Raw genomic sequence first — 22,827 nt, forward strand, 5'->3', positions numbered from 1 at the left:
ATTAGTTTCAATTGGAGTCTCAGCAACTTTGCAACCTAGTAGTCCTGTCTCCCTGAGTAAATCAAGAATGTATTTTCTTTGATTGACAAAGATGCCTTCCCTCGACCTTGCAAACTCCATGCCAAGGAAATATTTTAGCTCTCTTAGGTCCTTTATCTCAAAGTCTTGTGATAATCGTTTCTTTAAACCTGTTACTCCTTCAAGATCATCACCTGTTATAATTATGTCATCCACATAAATAATTAAAATAGAAATTTTACCATCCCTAGACCGTTTATAGAACAGTGTATAGTCAGCTTGACTTTGAAAGTAACCATAGCCCTTTACGACCTTAGTAAAACATTTAAACCATGTACGCGGAGATTGTTTAAGGCCATACAAGGATTTTTTTAATCTTAATACCTTATCATGACCTAATACCTGTTCAAATCCAGGAGGTAACCGCATGAACACCTTTTCTTCTAATTCTCCGTTAAGAAAGGCGTTCTTGACGTCTAACTGATGTAAAGACCAATTGAAATTAGCTGCTAGAGACAATAGTATTCGGATAGAGTTTATTTTAGCGACCGGAGCAAAAGTCTCTTGATAGTCTACTCCATATGTTTGAGTAAACCCTTTTGCAACCAATCTTGCCTTGTATCTCTCTATACTTCCGTCTGTTTTATATTTTACCGTAAACACCCATTTACATCCAACTATTTTATGATCTTTAGGTGGATCAACAATTTCCCAAGTCCCACTTTTTCTTAGAGCATTCATTTCTTCCATCACTGTCAGTCTCCAATTTGGATCATTAAGTGATTCCTGAATGTTTCTGGGCACAAACAGATTAGAAATTTTTGATGTAAAAGAACTATGTTTTTTTTAGAGTTTACCGTAGGACATATATTTGGACAAAGGATGATTAGTACATGAACGCTTTCCTTTCCTAATTGCTATAGGAATATTATGATCATCAGAAACAATATTTGGATCAGACAAATTATTGGAAGTTGGAGAAAGGTTAGCTGGACTGTTAACAACACTAGGTAAAGGCATATGTGAAGTACCTGTATTTTCAGATTCAATGTCCGGGATTGTTGATTGGACTTGTGCAGAAGGGATATCTGGTTCTCTACTTTTTTGATAATTTTTCCTCCTTGTATAAACCAGAAGCTCTGTACTCCGTTCCTTAGGAACTTTAGATAGTATTTCTCCCCCTATTAAAGAATCAGTTATACTTGGAATATCACTGCTAGGATTTCCAGTTTTACCAGTAGTGAGAGGCATAACAACATCCTCTTTATAAGATAATATGTCATTATCCACAATTTTAGGTAAAGGAGTGGGTATCATATCCCAAAAATTTTCTTTTGTTTGCTCTTGTTCCTCTCCCTGAAGTAAACCCCTTTTAAAAAATGGTTGATGTTCGAGAAAAATGACATCCTTAGATATTGTGTTTTTTCTCGATTTTGGGTTAAAGCACTTATATCCTTTTTTATTTGGGGATAACCAATAAAAACACATTTTTCAGCCCTAGGATCAAGTTTTGACCTTTTTTTAGTGGATAAGTAAACATAGACAGTGCACCCGAATGTTTTAAGAGGAATGTCTGACAAAATACGTGACTCGGGAAAATACCTTTTGAAATGTTCAAGAGGAGTAACATAGTTTAAAACACGTGTAGGCATACGATTAATTAAGTAAGATGCAGTTAAAATTGCTTCTTCTCATAGATATTTAGGAACGTGCATAGAAAACATAATTGCACGTGCAACTTCAAGTAAATGCTTATTTTTTCGCTCTGCGATGCCATTTTGTTGAGGCGTATCAACACAAGTAGATTGATGTTGAATGCCTTTTTCTTTCAAAAAACTTGTAAGAACTCTTTTAAAATACTCGGTTCCATTATCAGTACGAAGAATTCCGATTTTAGTTTGAAATTGGGTTTTCCACCATTGAGTAAAAATTCTTGAACAAGTCTGCAACTTCAGATTTTTCACTCATCAAATAAATCCAACATAAACGAGTATGATCGTCAATAAATGTGACAAACCACCTCCTACAAGTATAAGTTTTAATTCTAGAGTGACCCCAAACATCACTATGTATTAAGTACTATGGTTTAGAGGCTGGATAAGGTCTGGAAGGATAAAGAGTTTTATGATTTTTAGATAATATGCAGCTTTCGCAAAAGAATCAAATCCCTTAAATAAGTTGGGAAACAATTTTTTAAGATATAAAAAACTAGGGTGTCCTAGTAGGTAATGCCGAAGCATAATTAGATCTTTATTAGGGATAGAACTGATACTACTGAAACCTCGAGCTTCTTTATTCTTGAAGGCATCTTCAAAATAGTAGAGACCATCTATCAACTTAGCACTGCCAATCATCTTCCTCGAACTCTGCTCCTGAAATATACAGTGAGTTTCACAAAATATAACACGGCAATTAGAATCTCTGGATAACTTACTACCTGACAAGAGATTACATGCAAGTTTTGGGACATGAAGAACAGATTTAAGGGAAATGGTTTTAGATAGATTAATCAAACATTTACCAGCTATTGCAGAATATGAGCCATCTGCGATACGAATTTTTTCATGACCAGGACAAGGATTATAAGTATGAAATAAGTAAGAAGAACTGGTCATGTGATCTGAAGCCCCCGAGTCAATGATCCAGGGGGTAGAATGATGAGGAAAATAAGAAGATAAGGCTTTTTTTCATTACATGTTTGCGCAACAAAAGCATTGTGAGCAGTTGAAAAGCCTGGATTAGAGTTTAACAGCTTTAAAAGATTGGTGACATGCTCTTCATTAAGTGTAACAGATTTTGCCTCGTGTGCAGCGGGAGAACGGTTGGGCCTTCATGAGAACCCTTCCAATTTGTTGGCTTTCCATGAATCTTCCAACAAGTTTCACGTGTATGACGTGGTTTGTTGCAATGATCACACCAAATACGAGGCTTCTCATCAGTCCTTTTAGAAGCAACTCGTCCAATATTAGTACCAGCTGCAAGAGGAGAATTCTCAACTGTACTGATGAGATTCCTTTTTCCAAGCATTACTAGGCGACGCCTTTCCTCGCGACGGACCTCTGAAAACACTTCGCCCATAGATGGAAGAGGTTTCCTAGCAATTATCCTGCCTCTAACTTCATCAAACTCAACATTAAGACCAATGAGAAATTTAAAAATACGATTATCCTCCACCGTTTTCTTATAGTGATTACAATCCTCTGGAGATTTCCACTCATAATTATTGTATAGATCTAAATCTTGCCAAAGACGTTTTAAGGAATTAAAATACTTAGTAACATTATCCTCACCTTGGCGGATTTCTCCAAGCTTCAAAGTCAGCTCATACACTTGAGACTGATTTTTTAAATCAGAGTACATCTAATTGACGTTATCCCAAAGCTCTTTGGCTGTGTGGTAGCACATATAGTTGGAACTTATATCCTCCTCCATTGAATTCACCAGCCAAGTCATAACCAAAGAATTCTCTGCATCCCACGTTGAATAGGTGGCATCTTTTGCATCAGGCTCTTTCTTATCCCCTGTCAAGTAACCAATTTTACCCATGCCATGGATGTATATGCGAACAGACTGAGACCAGCATAGGAAGTTTTCTCCATTCAGTCGTATAGTAGTGATCTGAATGGAGTGAGATTCTGTTGTAGGGTTTTGAGTCGTAGAGGTCCTTGTGGACTGCTCAATGATACTTGCGAAATCAGAAATATTATCGGACATGGTGGCTATATTTAGGTAGAGAGGAGTTAAATAAATATTATGGTTTATTGTCCAGGCTCTGATACCATGAGAACAAGTGAATTACAATAAACTATATTGTTATTTTTGAGGGTTACATAATGTACATATATATAATCATACATAAGATTATTCTAGAATGGTGACAGTACAAAATCTACAAATCTGATCCCTGAGATATGAATAAATCATACTGATATGATATGCTGAATCAATTCATATCTTCTGTAATTATTGCAATTCCAACATTTATGTATTATAAAATTTTAATACTACTTTTGTTATAAAATTTTAGTACCATTTTTGAAATGTTAAGAATTTAGAGGAAAATTGAAAAAGTAAAATATATAGAAATAAACGTGACATTAGTATAATTAACCCGAAGGTGTAAATATTTAAAGAGGCTAGGGTAGAGAAGCAGGAAAGGAGGGATGGGGGACACATGGAAACCTAGTGGGTGTACACGTGTAGTTGGTGGGATTTGTTTGCATGGAGATTGAACACTAGTTATATTAATATTATATCACTTGTTGTTGGTGGTGTTAGATCTGAAGGAGACAGCAAGCAAAGGAGGGGGGAAGGAACATAAGGATAGCTTAGTTGTTGTACACTTGTACGTGTTGGATATGCAAAGTACTCGACTACCTGTACCGTTTACAAGTAGTATTGTGTGAGTACTGGCTAGTCGACCGCGTATTCCTCATATATAGGGAAGGGAACAATATGTTTAGAATTGTGCTCCCTTATATTTTTGTTTTGTGCTCGGCCCTCAACTTTAAGTCTGATGACCAACCCCCTTGCTGTCCTCTACGTCGCCTTCACCCAGCTCCCAACTTAACCCTTTGTTTATTGTGTGTAGTGTTTATATTTGCTTGCTTGAGCCTTTTTGTATATGGCAGATGAATGCCTTTTGATCCATACATCAACCAACTCTTCCTCCGGACAACAATATATGGTAAGCAGTCCAAAATGATCTGTAATATAAAGCATCATCAACTTACCATGTGTTACATCCAGATATATGCAGGGCCTTCCCTATTATTCATGAGAATCCTGGAGCCTTATCTTTGGTGTGCCCAGATTTACATTTTACATCACTTCTGGGCTTCGGATCTCATGTGTTTGTTTCCAATTTTCATTTTGTTTCTCCAAATAAGCTTCCAACTCATATTTATCAAACTTCTTCTCTTCTATTCATTTTTGCAACACTTTTCTACTTTTTATTTTGTTTGTCCTATGTATTCACTATGCGGATACTCCTCAAAATATGCTCGCACTCAACACATCCTGTCTAACACCATGAAACTAATATCTCAATCAAGGGCAGATCTTACAGATATATAGACCATTTCATTTCCAACAATAATGGTTTAAAATCCTACAAAATTTTCAATTATCAACTCTAAAGTTTTTTTTAGGCAAGGGCTATATGTTCATCAACTTTTGTACATACTCTTGCATATATGCGAAAACCGCCTTGTCCCATTGGAGAATGACCCCTTAGAACAAAAGCTTAATCACTTGAATCTCAGTGCAAGGAACCTGTTTTTTCTTTAGACCAACAACTGAATCCTTCAATAAGAGATAGCGAAAAGAGAAAATAACACAGTTTATCCAGTTTTATTGATGATACCACCAAATGGGTAACATTGCCGAGTAACTAGAAATACAAAACACATTGCTTACACAATTTTATTTTGTCAAGTCCAGAAAAATATCATCTCGGCAAATAGAAAGACGCCGAATTTTCATAACTCAGCTGCTAAGCAAGAATTTAAAGCTTTCAGAAACAACAGTTGCGATATGCTCTCGTTGTGTTTAAGATTCTGACCAGATGTTTACCTGCAGGTGGTCCTTGATGATGGATGTAACATATCGCTAGAAAAACAAATTAAGTGTCTGCTGCGGCGGTGGTGGTGAACGAGTTGTCTCATTATTTGCAAGTTTGTGCAACTCTTTCTCTACCTCTATGTTATTGTACATCTTCTTTGCAGCCATGTTTTCCTTAATCATTGCAGCCATCTGAAGTTGCACATAAGCTAATAAATCACTGACTGGTGCTGCTTGTGTAAAAATATATATATACAATAATGATGTTCAGGTTAACAATTGACACTCCATATCTACCTGCTGCTTCAGGAGCTCGTTTTCTTCCCTTAACAAATTTTCCTACACAAACAGGTTAGCAAAGTCACACGTCATTACAATTTCTCTTGTTATGTTAGTTTAACATTATAATGCCGATGTCCGTGTATAGTGGCCTGTTGTATTTTCAACAAAGAACCACTACATCCTTTATTAAAAAAAAACTAAGAACCGCTAGTTAAGCACCGAATATGCTCCACATATGCGAAAATTATTTTTCATCTTTCATTGTGCTTAATTTACAAAATTTTACACAATAAATACATAAAAGTTCGGATTAATTTTAGGATATGTAGTTAGATGTTTAAATATTCTTGGCGTAATCAATATAAATAACCTGTAAGAGAAATAAAACAAGTCGAGAGTTATTAAAATGATATAGAGTGCGACTTAAAATTTAAGATGGAGTAGTATATGAAAGTTGTCCTTGCAACAAATATAACAGATGCTGCCAGTCAGTGGTAATAACAACTAAGAAATAATATGTTCCAGTGAGATATTTCTTTAAATCTGGTCCCTCGAGTATATTGGATACCACAATGCTTCCCCCGGCTGTTTGTAATCAACAACGTTAAGAACCCTTACTTCTGGAGTCAAAACAAATTTTATGGAGAATAATAAGGATAAAATACCTTTTCCTGGAGACTTCTTATTGATTCCATCATCTGTTGTGTCTGCATATTAAGTAAAATTAATATCAATTGACTAGACACCATACACAACACTGCCTATTTCCCATTTTTAAGTGATGTTTGACCTTTTGACATGCATATTACGTTCTAAGAAGATAATAGTCATACTTCATTTAATTCTTATATCAAAAATAAAATTTATGTCCAAGTGCGAATCTTTAAACCTCAATTTACTTGTTTTGTAAGTCAAACATTACTTAAAATGGGATAGAGAGGGAAATATGTACTATAAAACGTGCGCCAGCAAGTATGTCCAGTAGACAATTCATAAATATGTCCCTGAGGGATAAGTTCATTCTAAACATTGGTACATAGGTAGACATGTCCCTATTTAACATCCAGTTAGAGAGTGACTAGCATAGCAATCGTTAGTCACAGCAAGAGAAACTCACATAAAACAGGATGTTCTAAACCAACTAACCATAATTGTTGTATATAGCATAGAAGGTAAGGTAGGAAAATGCATTAAATTAAATTCCAAGTTAATCACCAACATATGAGCTAACCACAAGTCATTAGTATGTTCAAATGTAAGTCCTAGGTAGCCTAGGTTCTTTGAAATCTAAATTAACCAGATTATAGCTTGGAATAATGACACGCTTTAAACTCTAATCAACACACAAAATTCTAGGAGCATAATAGTTTCTTACAAAATTCTGATTCAGTATTTCTTTGGCTGTCAAGACAATCCATAATCGTTGTTTTGGCAACAATTGACTTGTTAAAAAAGAGACATTGCATTTGTGTATTCTAGACAGAGCATATATCACCAATTTAAATAGATAAAAAGTTTAGGTGTTCATACTTTGACCGAGACTGTTGCCGCTCTTGTCTCTACTAATGCAATTTCCAGATCTTTCTCTAGTTGTTCAAGTTCAGCAACAGTGAGCTGGTCTAAATCTAATTGATTGAGGTAACTAGACAAGATTAATATATACATGTCAGACGTATAAAATCACATAATATAATTATCCGTTAACATTCAAATAATAGAGTACTTGCCTTGGAACTCTTTGCAAGATATTTCCATTCCCCCGACTCGTAGCACCCTCTGAGTTCTATGCACAAGTGAATATTACACATTATCAAGTTAGCAACCTACTGTAACAATCCCTTAAACTAGGATCACCAACCAGACAAACGTCAGACTTGCTTCCAAAAACTTTTTACCAAATAAGAATTTTTATTGGGTTAAATAAGACTAGTTAAGTAGGCAGTAGTAGAAATAATTAATTTTTTTAGAATATAACACATCATGCTAATGCAGTAATTAGCTACTTATTGATCAAAAGTTTTCACTCTGATTATTTTCTGGTGTCTTCCTAATCAGTCATTTGTTATTTACTTGTATAAAATTTTGACCAAAAATGTTAAATATATTTAGATTAGCAACTAAACAATACAATTTACATTGGACAGAAGTTTAAGTTAACAAGTGGCTACGTAACCTTTTGGATTGGAAAATATTTGTAAAAAAAAAACAGTGAATTTATATTGACAAATATGAAAACGGTGATTAAAGGATCTTAATTATCTCAAACAAAAAATCTTCCAAACTAAAGTGAAGGTTTATGGTAAATTTGGGTGGCGACCATGGTGGAGGATACTCCTTTCATAGTTCAGAGACAGGAAATATAATAATATTGACCAAAGTGTGACTTTTGATATGTTGTATATTCATAGTTGGACGAATACACAACTAGTATGAGAAAATGGTTACCTTAAGTTCATGAATTCCACTGGCTTCTCTTCCATGTTCATCAGAGACACTATGATATTCTTCAAGAATTGCATCCAAGCTGAGTATTCAAAATGGTACATAACAATAAGATGATCAAGTGCATAAAAAATTTGAAGTAATTCTTGTAAACAATCAAAATCATAGTCCTTGCCAGAAATGCACAAATCAAGTGCAAAGTTAAATACGAACAAGTGATGAATTTGTAAGAACAAAAAGCTAAAAAGAATTGATCCAAATTTGCTACCACCGGGAAAAATCTAGTATCTAATAAAATTCAAAGATGGCTAAACAGTTTATAGGATGGTTGGAAACCTAGAACATGTAGTTCTTGTAAGAAATTATAAATGTTATTCCATTAATGTTGTACACGGTGAAAACAAATGACGAGAAGAGATACTGGGTTTTAAATTACCAATTATCCTATAATCTTAAAGGTGTTAAGAAGACCTACTATGATCTTATATATTTTTAACATTGAAAAGTTGATCATGCCGGCAATCTTAGGAAAATAATGTATTATGTAAATATTAAATATTGAGAATATACGGGGACATCTAGAAGTTGAACTCGTGACCTTTCTCATTTGGAGCTATGATACCATGATCTAATATTACATTTAATAATGGGAATGGAAAACAAAATAAAAGAAATACATTCATTGCATATTTATCATGAAAAACTGACTTATTGCATTAATAAGGAAATATTCAATTTAGGATTAACACATTATCACCAATTTAGGCAATATTGGGTATTTAATAAACTATTAATTATATATGCGAGTTTGGGGATTTAACAATGACATGTGGTTTTGGAAAGTATCATTGATTTAAGATCTTTAATTATTAATTTACTAATGTATAGCAATATTGATGGACATGGTTAGTTCTTTTACATTTTTCCTTGAACAAGCTCAATATATATAAATTTATGTATTATATAGATGTGTGTATGTGTATTCACATTCGACCCGACAATTTTTAAAACGACACGAAAATATTACACGAACACGAAAAAATAGTGTTTGTATTTGCATTTTGAGTACACGACACGAAAAGGTACACGACACAAGATATCGGTTTTGTATTTATCCTTTGGGTACACGACACGACACGAGTTATACGAAATAAATATATTTTTAATTAAATATTAAGTTTTATTATAAATATTAATATCTAAATTAATTAAATGTAAATATAAATATGTATAATTATAATGAATATTTTAAAAATAATGCATAACTTTATAATGTTGTAAGTATAAATGATTTAAATGTATATATTTAATATAATTTTGTACTAGCCTATAACCTGTGCTGATTATAATATTTATAATTTTATTATTTTATATAAATAAACTATAAAAAATAATAATAATATATGATTGAAATTAATAAAGTTAAAATATTTACGTATGATTTTGCATATATCATATTATAGATGGATTCAAAATTCAGATTATTAAAATCCTATAGAAAATTGAGAGTTTCGAATAGGATTGTTACATGTGGATGACTTGGTATTATTTATTTATTTTAAAAAATTTCTTGATTTACTAATTATTTTGTTATATTATAATTTGAATTACTAAAATTAATTTTGAAAGTATATGATTCCCTACGAAGGAGGTTAAAAAGAAGTTGAATGAAATTAGAAATTAAGTTGGATAATAATTCATAGAGTTTGTAGTTATATTAGATACATAATTTAATTATTTTTAATAAAATTATATTTGTTTAAATGTTTTGGAAGGTATTAACATATGTTTTAGAAATGTGTTAACCAACCGACCAAAAGAAACTATTTTTCGCTTATAATAATATAGTATAGATATATTTTACCTAAAAAATTAATATTTTCATTTATTTAATTAAATATATTAATATTAATATTCAATTTTACACGAAACACAACACGAGAACGACACAACGTAGGTACACAAATACAAAAGTACACGAACCCTAAATGGGTCGATTTTGTATTTAGCCTTTCAGTACACGACACGAAAAGGTACACGACACGAAAGTACACGACACGAACGAATTGTCAGGTTTAATTCACCCACACTCTATAATATAATTGCATTATTATTGAAACAATAAAAGATTGGTAGGAAAGTTGGTCAATTTTGGGTAGTATTAAAAATAATAATAAATTATAGTATTTAATAATTTCGACCAGACTAAAATTATACAATAAAACCATGAAACTTTTGCATTACATTATGGACGGTAATATTATGAATGAGATATTATTTAGAGATATATTAAATTAACGTTGTAATAATATTATGGATTGATTATAAATTATCATATAATTAAAAATAAGTATATATATAATTATTTAAAGAATAGATAACAGATAATCCCCGTTGATTTCGATACATTTACTATTTGCACGCATTTCGAGATTTCTATAAAATATAGTTTCGTAATGTTTTTTTAATAAAAGTTTAAACATAAAACTTTCATACAGAAAAAAAAATTAAAAAAATATAATGGAGTTGTACTTTAAAGGTGTATTGAAAAGCATGTAAAAAGTGATGTAGAGAATTCAATGAGACAGAGAGTATCATATTATGTTAAGATATAAAAAATTATATTCAAATACTCTATGTTAATTTTTGTTTCAGATCTACTTTTCATTCTTTTAAATTTTGAATGTGCATGGCTAGTATTTTACTTTAATTTATTTACTAAACAACTTTTACACATGGAATAATTCCTAGGTTAATAAGGTTCTGCTGCATAAGCTATACATTGTAGGTATATTCAAATTTTGATTTTTAAAGGATCATAGAAAATCTTGGTTTATTCTAAGATTTTTGAAAATTCAAGTGTATTCAATTTGAATTTAAAATAATTAATTAAAATATAATATTAATTATTTAGGTTTTTTAAAATTTTACTAAAATCTAGACGTATTCAATCAAGATGCTATTGAGCAAAAAAAATGCTAAACTATCCTAAAAAATATGATAACGCTCAGTTAAGATTGCATATAATTAATTACAATTGATGGTGTAGAGTATTGTTTATATTCTTAATAAACTCTCCTTCATAGAGTATTGTTTTTCCAACCTAAGTCTTTAAGCTTATATCATAGTTTTAAGTTGGGACATCTCATGTGGTTCGTATTAAGGCTTTAACTCGCATCAACGGCCAAATAAAAATTTAGATTTGTAATCTCATACAATATGTCGATACTAAAAAATGTTAACTATGCTTTCATGCACTTTCCGAGACGTGGGATTTTCATTCTAAAATCTTCACCTCTAATATTTTTTGTTATTATGGATTGCGAGTAGTTTCTTAAACTCGTGCTATATTTTTAAATTTTGACACTCCAGGCATCAATTTGGATTCTTGAACTTTTGTGTGGCTGCTTATAGTGTTTAAATCAAGTTTTTTTCTCAACTACAAAAGAGAATTCATGTAATTATGTGTATATTTATGATCATAAATTGTATATAACTATCAATACTCGAAAAAAAAATTCTTTTTTAGGCTTTTCCATCCTTCCAAAGGTTTTATATTTTCTATTAGTTGTTTGATTTTACACTAGTGGATATTAGCCACTTTGAACTCTTCTCGTGTACCTTACCTTATTATATATATATACATATACATATATATAAGAATCCCCTAAAATTTTCAAGTTCTTATATGTGACATTGTATACGTCTATGCCATGGAACTATTATAATTGAGAATTTTTTTTTATTTCTAAAATATCAATTGGTCTTGTACCACCTCAAACGATTTAGCACTAAGGGTTCAAAACCTAGCATTAAAGGTGTTACGATGATATACGAGAGGAATAGAGAAAAACCCGTGAATGGTGTGGAGGGCAGATCTGTTTATGATATAGTGAAAGAAAGAGTCGTCTCATTTCCATACTTCTTCGTTCTTTCTAATTCATTTACTTTAAGCTTGTTCTGAACGCCGTATAACATCATCTTTAACCAACCTCCACTTTCCAACCCTTTCTTTGAACCTTATTCAATGATCGAACTTAAAGATATGAACTGAATACCACTTGATGAGCAAGAACAAAAGAGAGGGATATGGAAATAATGAAGTAATGAAAGATGAAGTCATTGCTAGTAGTAACGACTTGCCACAATCCATTGGTTCATATAGAATCCATGTTCTAGGTGTATCATAAAATATTCTTTTCGCTAAATGTATATTATGAAATAGAGTGTAAGGGTCCACCTCGAAACCAATGGGGGTACTAACTAATAGCTAAGTCTTCTCCGAACCGCAGGAGAAAGTTGCCCATCATATGGCTCACCAACTTTACTTGCCTCTATGGGGGCTCGCTCCAGGCAGGTTCGGATCACTTACAATACACAGCTCTACGAAGAAAGGATATAGGTTAGAATCGTTTTCAATATGGTTCTTTTAGTGTATTTGTTCGATGAGAAATGCGAGACGAAAAAGGAACCCATCTTTTCGACCGGGAAATGCGAGTCTGTTTTGTCCACTTTCTCCATCCCCCTTTATGAAAATGATGAAAAATGGAAAGCGAAATTGCTTCTTAATTTTCGTCTTTAATCTTTTCAATTCATGCCTCGCTCGTTGTCACCTATGTTGAAGAAATATTTAGAACCCTATAACAGTGCTTCTCAAGGCTCCACCTTCCCCCTGAATAAGTAAGGCCCTGTTACCATGGGCGAAGATTGGGATAAAGAGTAAGGATTGGAGCCTCTTTAGCTCTTCCAGGCACTGGACATGGGTTAGCTCTATAAATGTGTAGAGTTAGAGCCAAGTGTAGTGTGGTGTAGTAGTAGGCACTTCTAGAGAGCATCTCAATATACGATCGCACACAGTAACTGGGAGTCCTATTACACCTATGGCCAACTTCAATTCACCAAACTAAGGTTCATCTCGTGTAGTGATTGTGAACTTGTACAAGGATATTGAGTAGACGGTTATTGTATCAGACTCAACCCTATCTTTCGTAGCATGCATTCCCATCCGTGTCGCAACTGATTCGATAATTTACGTGCTCGGTGCACAGAGAACTATCTTCGGTCCGCCAAACTGACTCGTGGCAACCTTTCGGCTGCCCAACAACCTAGAACGCTAGTCACTATTCCCACTAGGGCTAGGAAGTAAGCCCCATAATCCAATGCGGCAAAAGAATAAATAGAATTTGCTACAAAAGCGGGCTAACGGGGGTATTCCTGCGTATGAGAACATAGTCATGGAGAAAGTAATAGCTGAAATAGGATTCATTTTGGCTAGAGCGCCCAAATCCGATATATAATTGACACGGGTTTTCCGTAATGCTAAAACTATGATGAAATCATCTATTATCATTGATGCATAAATAAAGATACCAATTAGTAGTGATTGAATTCTTTATATGGTTCCGTAAGAGAAACCGGTACGAATATAACCTACATGTCAAATTGAACTATGAGCTAAAATTCTTTTGACTTTTGTTGGGGACATGTCGGCCAGTGCTCTTAAGATCAGAGAAGCAATACTGTAGAAAAATAAGATTTGTTGCAATGTACTTCCATAGAACCATAAGTAGAAACACGTGAAATATTGGTAGAAATATAGATTGTAGGTGCAATAGATAAGAATGCTGTAATCTAGCATAGATATCAGCTGCTCACATATATAGTTCAAAGAGATATAGAATCTGGGGGTGGTTTTCTTAAGGGATCGAGAAATGGAATAAATAGGGCCCGCAAGTTTTTAATTCACCGCCGGGGAATTCGCTCGAAAAGGAACGACGAATTCTCAACAAAAAAGTGCTCTATGAACTGAACGTGGAAGTCGTTTTCCATTAGACAGTTGTTCCCGTAACTCTACTTTTGACTTGGATTATATATCCAAAAGGTCTGCTCTCGGCCATTTCACGCGTTGCCCTAGCAGAAGCGCAATCATCTAAAGTGGATTCTCTGTTTTGTAGTGGATGCCGAACCTGCCTGCCTCATTGACTAAGAAAGAGGGGGCGAACACAGTAGCTACACGAACCCCTTCCTTTCAGTTATTTCCACCGCTTTTACGGGCTGAGCCGGAATTTTTTATTCTATTAGAAAGGGCAGGTAAAGTCCGAAGGCTGCTATCCCAATAGGCCAGCGGGCAGAACGACCTTGTCGACCCTCCATAATTAGAAGCTACATTTATAGTTATTGTCACATGGCTTAGAAATCATTAATTTTCACCATTTTAATATGAATATTTTTTTTCTCCCCCAACAAGATATTACTTATATGACCACCACGCCTCGTAAAACCTATGAACCTCAAGTAATTTGATACAAAACACGGTTTTTAATTTTTTTATTTATTGTAGTTGTGCATATGAACGCAATCTTAATATGAGTTTATGGTTACACTTATCTAGTTGTGTATATGAATGTGAAAAATATGTGCCCCCTCCTCGAACCTCCATTTTAATGAGGTTACCCCAAAGTTTAAATATATCACTTTAATTATGATCACCATATATTCGTAGGTCGAACACAACTCAAAATATTTGCTTGATATAATCAATTGAATAACAAACTTGCATCTACATAAATACTACTATGATACTGTCTGGTTTACACTTAAGTCCACGCAAATTAATTTTTTCCTCTCAATATTCCTCTTAAATACTAATGGAATTGAATGGACATTTAAATTTTTAATGTGCGAGTTGTGGTAATCCCCTTACAATGTTTCGCTCAAACCAAACAAATGAACACAAACTTGTGGCATCCTTATACGAATCATATAACTAAACTAGTACTATATCAGAAACACGGATCTCTAAAGATATGCGTACGTTCAAGAGTCTTCTCGCACAATGAAAACACAACTTATTATCTAATATTCAACTCCGGAAACATTTTACTCTTATACATGTTTCGCACTATTGGGCCTAACTCGACCAAAAAGCCATCTCACTCCCCTTTCTACTAATCTCACAACATCTAGCCACTCCACGGTCGATGTAACACTACTCAACAATCTTTCTTTCATATATCGAGCCTCGAAACCCTTGTCAAACTCCACTAAAGACTAGTGGGAACCTAGTTACAAATCTTTGTAACATGGGTTCCGATACCACTTGTTGGACCATAAATACACCTTAAATTTAACATGAGATTAATATAATATTCTCCATTACAATCCTAGCCTTCAAAATTTTATTTTTGGTACCTCTTACAATGTCACGTGCTATAAAGTAAGTGAACACTTATATTTAAGACTTCTTAAATTGAAGTCAAGTTTTCGTATACTTTTTAGAGTGAACTTAATTGACACCCCAACAATTCTCCACACAAGCCATTATTATCACACAATTATTATTATCTAATTTGATTTAGAAATAGAGTTTGTTTTGGGTGTAGCCATTATTATCCATAGTTAACATATATAGTAATTGTTATCATATTAATGAGATTTGTTAGCCACACAAACAACACTTCAACTTTCACTCGACATCAACTAAATTTCCGCTTATTAAATAAGATAAATTTAAGGTGCACATTTATCTCGTGTAAGTAAGTTATCATAAATATCATTATGAATTTGTTAACTTATTCGATAAATCAAGTTGATATTACTAACCGTCTTGTTAGAATAATAATTCAAAGTTGTTTTATTTATTTAAATTGTTTCCAGTTATTAGTTTTTTGGTTATTAGGACAAGTGGAATTAGTATCAGATAGATCATGATGAATAAGTAGTAAAATAGTAATTGAAAATTATCAGGTAAATATCTTTTAAAAGTAGTTATCATAATAATAATATATTATCCAATACCACCAGCTTATGTATTCTAAATTTAGTAATTGAAATATTACAAACTTTGTTCATAAAATATTAATTTTTGTTTTTCCAAAACCAAAAATGATATTGGTGGTAGAATGATCTTAATTCTTAAAGGCTCTGAGAGAATTTGAGAAAAAACATAGTCATGAACTCAAACAACATATCAAGTCTTCTCCCTCAACGGTGAAAATTACAAAGTATGGAAAGATTATTTGAGAGGTTTGTGTTTGTGAAAATGGATTGAAAGTTAGAGGGACAACATCTGGCAAAGAAATTAATACTAAATCAAATAAGGTCTATGAAGATTAACTAAACAAGGGTTCACGTGTTTTATCAATAATTCATGCAGTCGAGTTTGAGAAAATTTTCACAAGAATCATGACTTGTGAAACAGGAAAGGAGGATTGGAATAAGTTAAAAAAAATTATTTGAAGATATATAACACAAGAACAAAGAGCATGCAAGTTTTAAATCTTAAAATATATCTCGAGACTTTAGCAATGCAAGAAAAATATACCATACAAGATTATTATGACAAATTGATGGACGTGGTAAATTAAATGAGGTGGATGGAAGAAGATCAACCTGGTAGCAAAGTTGTAAATAAGCTATTTATGAGTTCACCTGAAGATTGGAGGAAAAAAATTCATCTCTCAGAGATTGTAAAGATAAAAGTAAACTAGCTATATTTGAGTTAATTAACTTTTACAAGCCCGATAACAAAGAAGGGATATGAGAAATAAGGAAGCTAAAAAAATATGATGGAGCTTTTTTCATTTAAAAAAATCAAAAGAGAAAACAAGGTTTTCTCATTGAGATCATTACGAGAAGACCGGTTATAAAGAAAAAGAAAATTGGTCATAAAGAAAAAGATTGTAGGCATAAGGAAGCTTTATGGTTTAAAAGCAAGAGTTTTGGACATGTGCACAAGTATAGTAAAAACAAGATGGGAGAAAGTTTCGTTCATTCACAAATTATTGATGAATAAAGATATTTTGTTTTGGAGAGACGTGCTCAAATGTGTAAGTTGGTGAGAAAGTGCATCAACAAGTGAAATTAATGAGAAGTGCACCTATAAGCAATAGTGGAGAAAAGTTCTCTAACAAAAAAAAAATGAAAAATGCATCAATGGTTAACTAATTTTAGAACTTTGAAGTAGAAGGGAGTATTAGAATAATAATTCAAAGTTGTTTTATTTATTTTAAATTATTAATTATTGGTTCTTAGATAAGTAAAATTAGTTTCAAAGATTAGGATGAATAAGTAATAGATATAGTTATTGGAATTATCATGTAACTATCTTTTAGAAATGCATGTTTTCCCAATTTGTCTATAAAACAAGCTTAGGTATTTGAAATTTATGATTTAGATAGTAAAAGCTTTGTTGCTAGCATATTAAATTCTGTTTTTCCGTTAAAAAACAATACTTCTTACTAGTAATCAAATTAAACGGTTTAATAAGATAAGTATAAAAAGCAATTTTAATATGATTGGTTCCCACTAACCAAATATCTAAATTATACATAGAATGTTTTGGTGGTTATGTAATATTTCTTAATAAATTGATAAATATTATTATTTAAATGACGATGAATATTGTCCATATATATAAAAAGAGGGTAGGGACCATCCCACGCTACAAATTTCAACACAAAATTGGGATAATTTGATATGATTTCTTTTTATGGTTTTCCTATACTCGCATAATCTATATTTTACTTAAAATTATTCTTGCTAACCTAAAACTCCTCAATTATTTTATCTCTAGTTGTTGCAGATCATATTTCAAAACCGTTCAATGTTATAGACTTACTGGGTTTCAGGTTCAAATTGAAAAAAATGGCTTCGAGGCTTAGAAAAAAGAAAGAATATTTTTTTTCATGAAAGTGGTTTATACATAAACTTGAAATAAGATGTTGCTCCCATTGAATTAAACGACTATAACATTAAGTTTCGAAAAGGTCTACCCGAATATACTATTATCTTTTACTAAATATGAACCAAACTTCAACTATAATTTACTTGTCTTCTTTTCAGTTCTTGTTTATTCGAAGTGTTATTAGTTCTTTCAAGTTCTTCCATTTACTTTTGATTTTTGAAAAATGATTCACCGATAACCTTATTTATTGAGTTTTAAGTTATGCAATATTAATTGTTTAAATGGTGTGCTTTCAAAAAGTAAACTTTACATTAACACGAGTAATAGTACATATTATTCTAAATATTGACGAATATTAATGCGTGAGTAAAAACTGAAACAGACAATTGAAATGAAATGATCAAAAATCATGAAATGTGCATGAATATAATTCTCGTTGAATTGGTGTATATGTATATAAGTACATATTCTAATAGTACAAAAACAATCATCTTTAACAAAAATAATACATAATTTCAATCATTTTTAAAATAAGAAATATTAAAGAGTCATGATGATCATGTAAGGGAGATACAACATATTATAAGGGACAAATTAGTAAAAACATGATTTAAAAAATATTGTGAATAAGTTAATATCTGAAGGAGAAATATATTATCACCTTTCCCCGTGAGAAAATGGATATAATTTGTCACGGTTAGAGAAGATAATGGTAGCAATACGAACATCACACAAGATAGAGAGTTGTTTGACTTTTTTAAACAATCCACTTCTTCTCTTTGAGAAAGTCACTTGTTGATTACACTTGTCTTCGATTCGCTTGATTTCCAACTTCTTTCTCCCCATTTATTTGCTCCCAACTTATTCTTTCCTCCACGTCAACCCTAGGTCTTGTGTGTTCTTCCCTGTTTGAATTTAGATAAGGATTAAATGAAACATAATTTATTTTTACCAAATTCTTTATTCAAAATTTGAGATAGTCATCGTCACAATGTTCAACCAATCGAACTAATCGAATCAATCGGGTTGAAAGGATCGACTAGTGAATTGTTGAAAAGTCGATCAACATGGGCGACTTGAGTGTCAACAAGTTCGATCGACTTGTCAACAAGAGCAAAATCCGACCAAAACCTAAAAAAAAATATGAGAAAAAATGTATTTTCTAATTCCTACTCCAAATCAATATATACAAATGTTCATATCAATTTTTCTTCTTCTCACTTTTATGAACCCTTAAATATCTTAAAAGTAAAACTGATCATACAAACTACAAAATTTACATGAAAAAATATCTTAAATGAATGGTTTGAAAGTATAGTTGTTGTCAACGACGAATTATATTGTTTGGTAATATTAGACATTTTTTAAAAATTAACAATGTTCAGAACATATATAATCATAAAATTAATTTGTGAAAAATATTTATGAAACATACCATGAATAAACATGAGTGTGTTTGATAAATGGAATTACAAGGACTTGGGAGACTTAGGGTGTGTTTGGTATTCAGCAACAACAGTTTTTTGCTGAAAACCAGTTAAAAATTGTTTGGTAAAATTTAAAAGCCGATTTTCGGAAAAGTACTTTTGGCCTAAAAGCTCTGTTAGAGAAAGCAAGTCCCTCATATTTTTAGAAAAAACTGTTGTTTAGCTTTTGCGGGAAGCAAATGCTGATTTCACCATCAAACCTGACCAAAAGCATTATTATTTTTAATTTTTTACATCAAAACATATACATATAAAAAAAAATTCCAAACAATTATCTAATTTTTACATCATCATTTTTTTCAGCAGCACTTTTTCTACCAGCACAACAATTTTTAACAGTAATCACAAACAGAGCCTTATTTCCATTTATAAGAGGTTATTAAAATTGGACTAACACTCTATATTGTCTCGAGATACACCGCAAATAATTATGAAAGTATTTGTTAACCCAAAATCAAATATTTGCGGGACTATTTTCGTTTATAAAGGATTTTAGAAATAAAACTAATATCCAAAATTTATCTCAATTAGGCAAGATGAACGAAATAATTTTCCCCCGTAATATTCCCGTTGATTAAGTTTCAAACACTTTAAATGACAAGAACCGATTTCTCTATATTTTAGTTTAAAATTGGTTTCCTCGGCTCTAACATTGTGCTCCAAATGAGATAAAGAGAATAGAAGAGAAAGAGGACGAACATTTTAAAATTTTATTTCTAAAGTGTGCTTTCGAGTTTTTTGATAAGAGAAAAAAAAAATTATAAGAGAAATTTTCCTTTAATTTTCTATAAAAATAGGAAGATTTGAAAATATTCTCATGCGACTTTTTAAATCATACCTACCATTTTTTTTATAACTTTCTTTTCTCTTTTCCAACCTAAACTTGGGAGTGGGAGATTTTTTTAGTATATAACTTCTTTTCTTTTTTCATCCCATCTTTTATACTATATTATGTTAATTTTTTACTTCTGATAGCACAAAAATTCAAGATCTTAACTCTTGACCAAGTGCAAGTTGAGCGGAGTCAAAAAGCTCAAACTTTAATTTAGTTAGAAATTTAGGTCCAAGATCACGCTCAAATTCGATCAAATTATTATAAATATATAACTTTATTATTTGTAGTATTATAAAATAAAAATTAGTTTAGGGATGTGAGTTCGTGAGTCGAATGATTTACAACTCCAACTATCTCTACACATGTAAAATACTAAAATTTTAAGCCGGGCTCTATTTTTTTGTTATCAAGATTAGGTCCATTATTATTGATTTGCATTTGATGCATTGAACTATTCACATATTTGTGCAATTATAGTCATTGTAATCAATTTTTACAAGTTAGTATCTTGGATCACAGGGGTCCATTATTATTAGGGTTAAATATCAAAATGGTCACTCAACTGAAGATCATATATCAGTTTAATTATCAAACTTAACGGGATATCATTTAGATCACTAAAGTAATAATAAATATCAAACAGATACCTCAAAATATGTGCTCGAGAATTAAAATTTATTTTATGGAGTTCTAAACTTTTTTTTAAAATTTAATTACAATCAAATGAAAAGTTATGAATACATAGTATTTTAGATGATTTTTTGAGATTTTTAAAAAATTATCTACTAATTATTTTTATTTAAATAAAGCAAATGACTACAAAATTAAAAATAAATAGTAGATAAATTTTAAAAAATCTTATTATATTATAGAAAATACTAGAATTCATACATTTTCATTTGGCTGTAATAGGATTCAAGAAAAATATATAGAACTCCATAAAATAAATTTTAATTTTCGAGCACATATTTTGAAGTATATGTATGATATTTATTATGACTTTAGTGATTCAAATGATATCCCGTTAACTTTGATGATTAAACCGATATACGGCGTTCAGTTGAGTGACCACTTTGATATTTAACCCAATATTATTAATTTACATTTGACATAAATTGAACTGTTCACTTGATAAATGGGATTAACACTAAGTTACAATCAAGTTTTAATTAAGTTTATAGCTTGTTTCACCAAAAAATAATTTAATTTTTTTTAAAAAATCCTTCATTTTCCTGTCTTTAACTGACCGCTGGAGATTTTATTTTTTATTTTTTTGAACACTTAAGAAAATATTATCTAACAATATGGTGTCAATTTTTGTTATAAAAAAGTTCACTTTTCAAGGCACGTAAAAATAAAAATAAAAATAAAAATAAAAATCTAAATCTGCTATTAATTTTATTTTGTTTTGTTTTGTCTCTGTTTATTATTAGCAAGTCATTGAGTAATGGAGTAGAATCATTAAGCAAAATCTTCAATTCTTCCATGTCACTGAAAGCTAATAGAGGTCAAAAGCTAAAAGAAAGTGATACATAATGTTATCTTCTTGATGAATCAACTGAATATGGAATAAGAATTAGGTGTCATATAATCTTTTCTAACATATAGTTAACACAAGCGGCACAAATTCTATACAAAAAAAAAACAAAGGGGATAAAAAAGATAGAGTATAAACCCTACAGTCCAATTCCAAGAAACTAATCATGTAAATTTTGAATATATTATTTAAATAACAAAATCTAACATCAACATATTATTAAAATTTCCCAACCCTGAAATTTTTTACCTGAAGAAGAGAGTCACTTGATCGATGGAGATGAGAGCAGGAGCTAAGGATGAGTGAGGAAGAAGATCAGAAACGCGTGATTCATGTGTGCGTGTTTGTGTGGTCTGTATATATATCTCAAGTTCCAAGAGATAAGGAGGAGGATTAAAGAAAAGAGTCAACTTAGGGAGAAGAAAATGTTTTTACGGGATGTCTTCCGGAAATAATGCTCAAACTACACTACTTTCCAGTTTCAAGTACCCAAAATACCCATATGCAGGAAAACTGCCATTTTTACCGACTGAATACGCATTTGTATCATGCGTATTCTATTTTTTTGAAAATTAACAAAGACTGTTTAGTGTAGCAGTTGATACGCATATCTGACATGCGTATCCTTTGTAAATTTTTTAGAAAACAGGGTACGCATGATACAAATGCGTATTCAGTCGGTATTTTAGACATTTGGGCAGTTTTCCCGCATATGGGTATTTTGGACACCAGACCCCCAAATGGTGTGTATTTTAGTTTTTTACCCTGTCTTTTACTGGTAAAATTAAATTAATTATTTTTGCAGCTTTCATTTTGACAAGATCAATGTGAAATCAGTACAGATTATAATATTAAATTAAATGAAAATGTTAAACATTAACGGGTACTGAGTTTTTATTTACACCCGGTGTTTGTTTTTTGTAATTTATATATCCTTGTATCTATTATTTATCAAATAATAATTATAATACTAATTTAA

The 22,827-nt window shown here is 31.5% G+C and overlaps 1 protein-coding gene and 1 pseudogene across 1 annotated transcript; both read right to left on the reverse strand.

The window, feature by feature from the left end:
• Positions 1–5,319: 5,319 nt before the first annotated feature.
• Positions 5,320–22,312, reverse strand: LOC141717220 (MADS-box protein FLOWERING LOCUS C-like). The gene is made up of 8 exons (XM_074519314.1): positions 22,098–22,312; positions 18,651–18,894; positions 8,308–8,386; positions 7,590–7,645; positions 7,393–7,504; positions 6,528–6,569; positions 5,878–5,919; positions 5,320–5,772 (listed from the first exon to the last, which is right to left on the reverse strand). The coding sequence occupies exons 2-8, from the start codon at positions 18,833–18,835 to the stop codon at positions 5,629–5,631; spliced, it is 660 nt and encodes a 219-aa protein (XP_074375415.1). The 5' UTR covers positions 18,836–18,894; positions 22,098–22,312; the 3' UTR covers positions 5,320–5,628.
• On the reverse strand, positions 12,342–13,139 carry LOC141716817 (uncharacterized; annotated as a pseudogene).
• Positions 22,313–22,827: the final 515 nt, after the last annotated feature.

The sequence above is a fragment of the Apium graveolens genome, chromosome 4 (genome assembly GCF_009905375.1).
Source record: "Apium graveolens cultivar Ventura chromosome 4, ASM990537v1, whole genome shotgun sequence".
Taxonomy (NCBI): Eukaryota; Viridiplantae; Streptophyta; class Magnoliopsida; order Apiales; family Apiaceae; genus Apium; species Apium graveolens.

Bases quoted from the DNA above. Each gene is read 5' to 3' on its own strand.
- LOC141717220 (XM_074519314.1), bottom strand. From the start codon at position 18,835: ATGGGGAGAAAGAAGTTGGAAATCAAGCGAATCGAAGACAAGTGTAAT. The intron at 8,387-18,650 runs GTGATAATATAT...TTGAATACTCAG, and splicing joins CCATTTTCTCACGGGGAAAG to CTTGGATGCAATTCTTGAAG. The intron at 5,773-5,877 runs GTAGATATGGAG...GTGCAACTTCAG, and splicing joins ACGAGCTCCTGAAGCAGCAG to ATGGCTGCAATGATTAAGGA.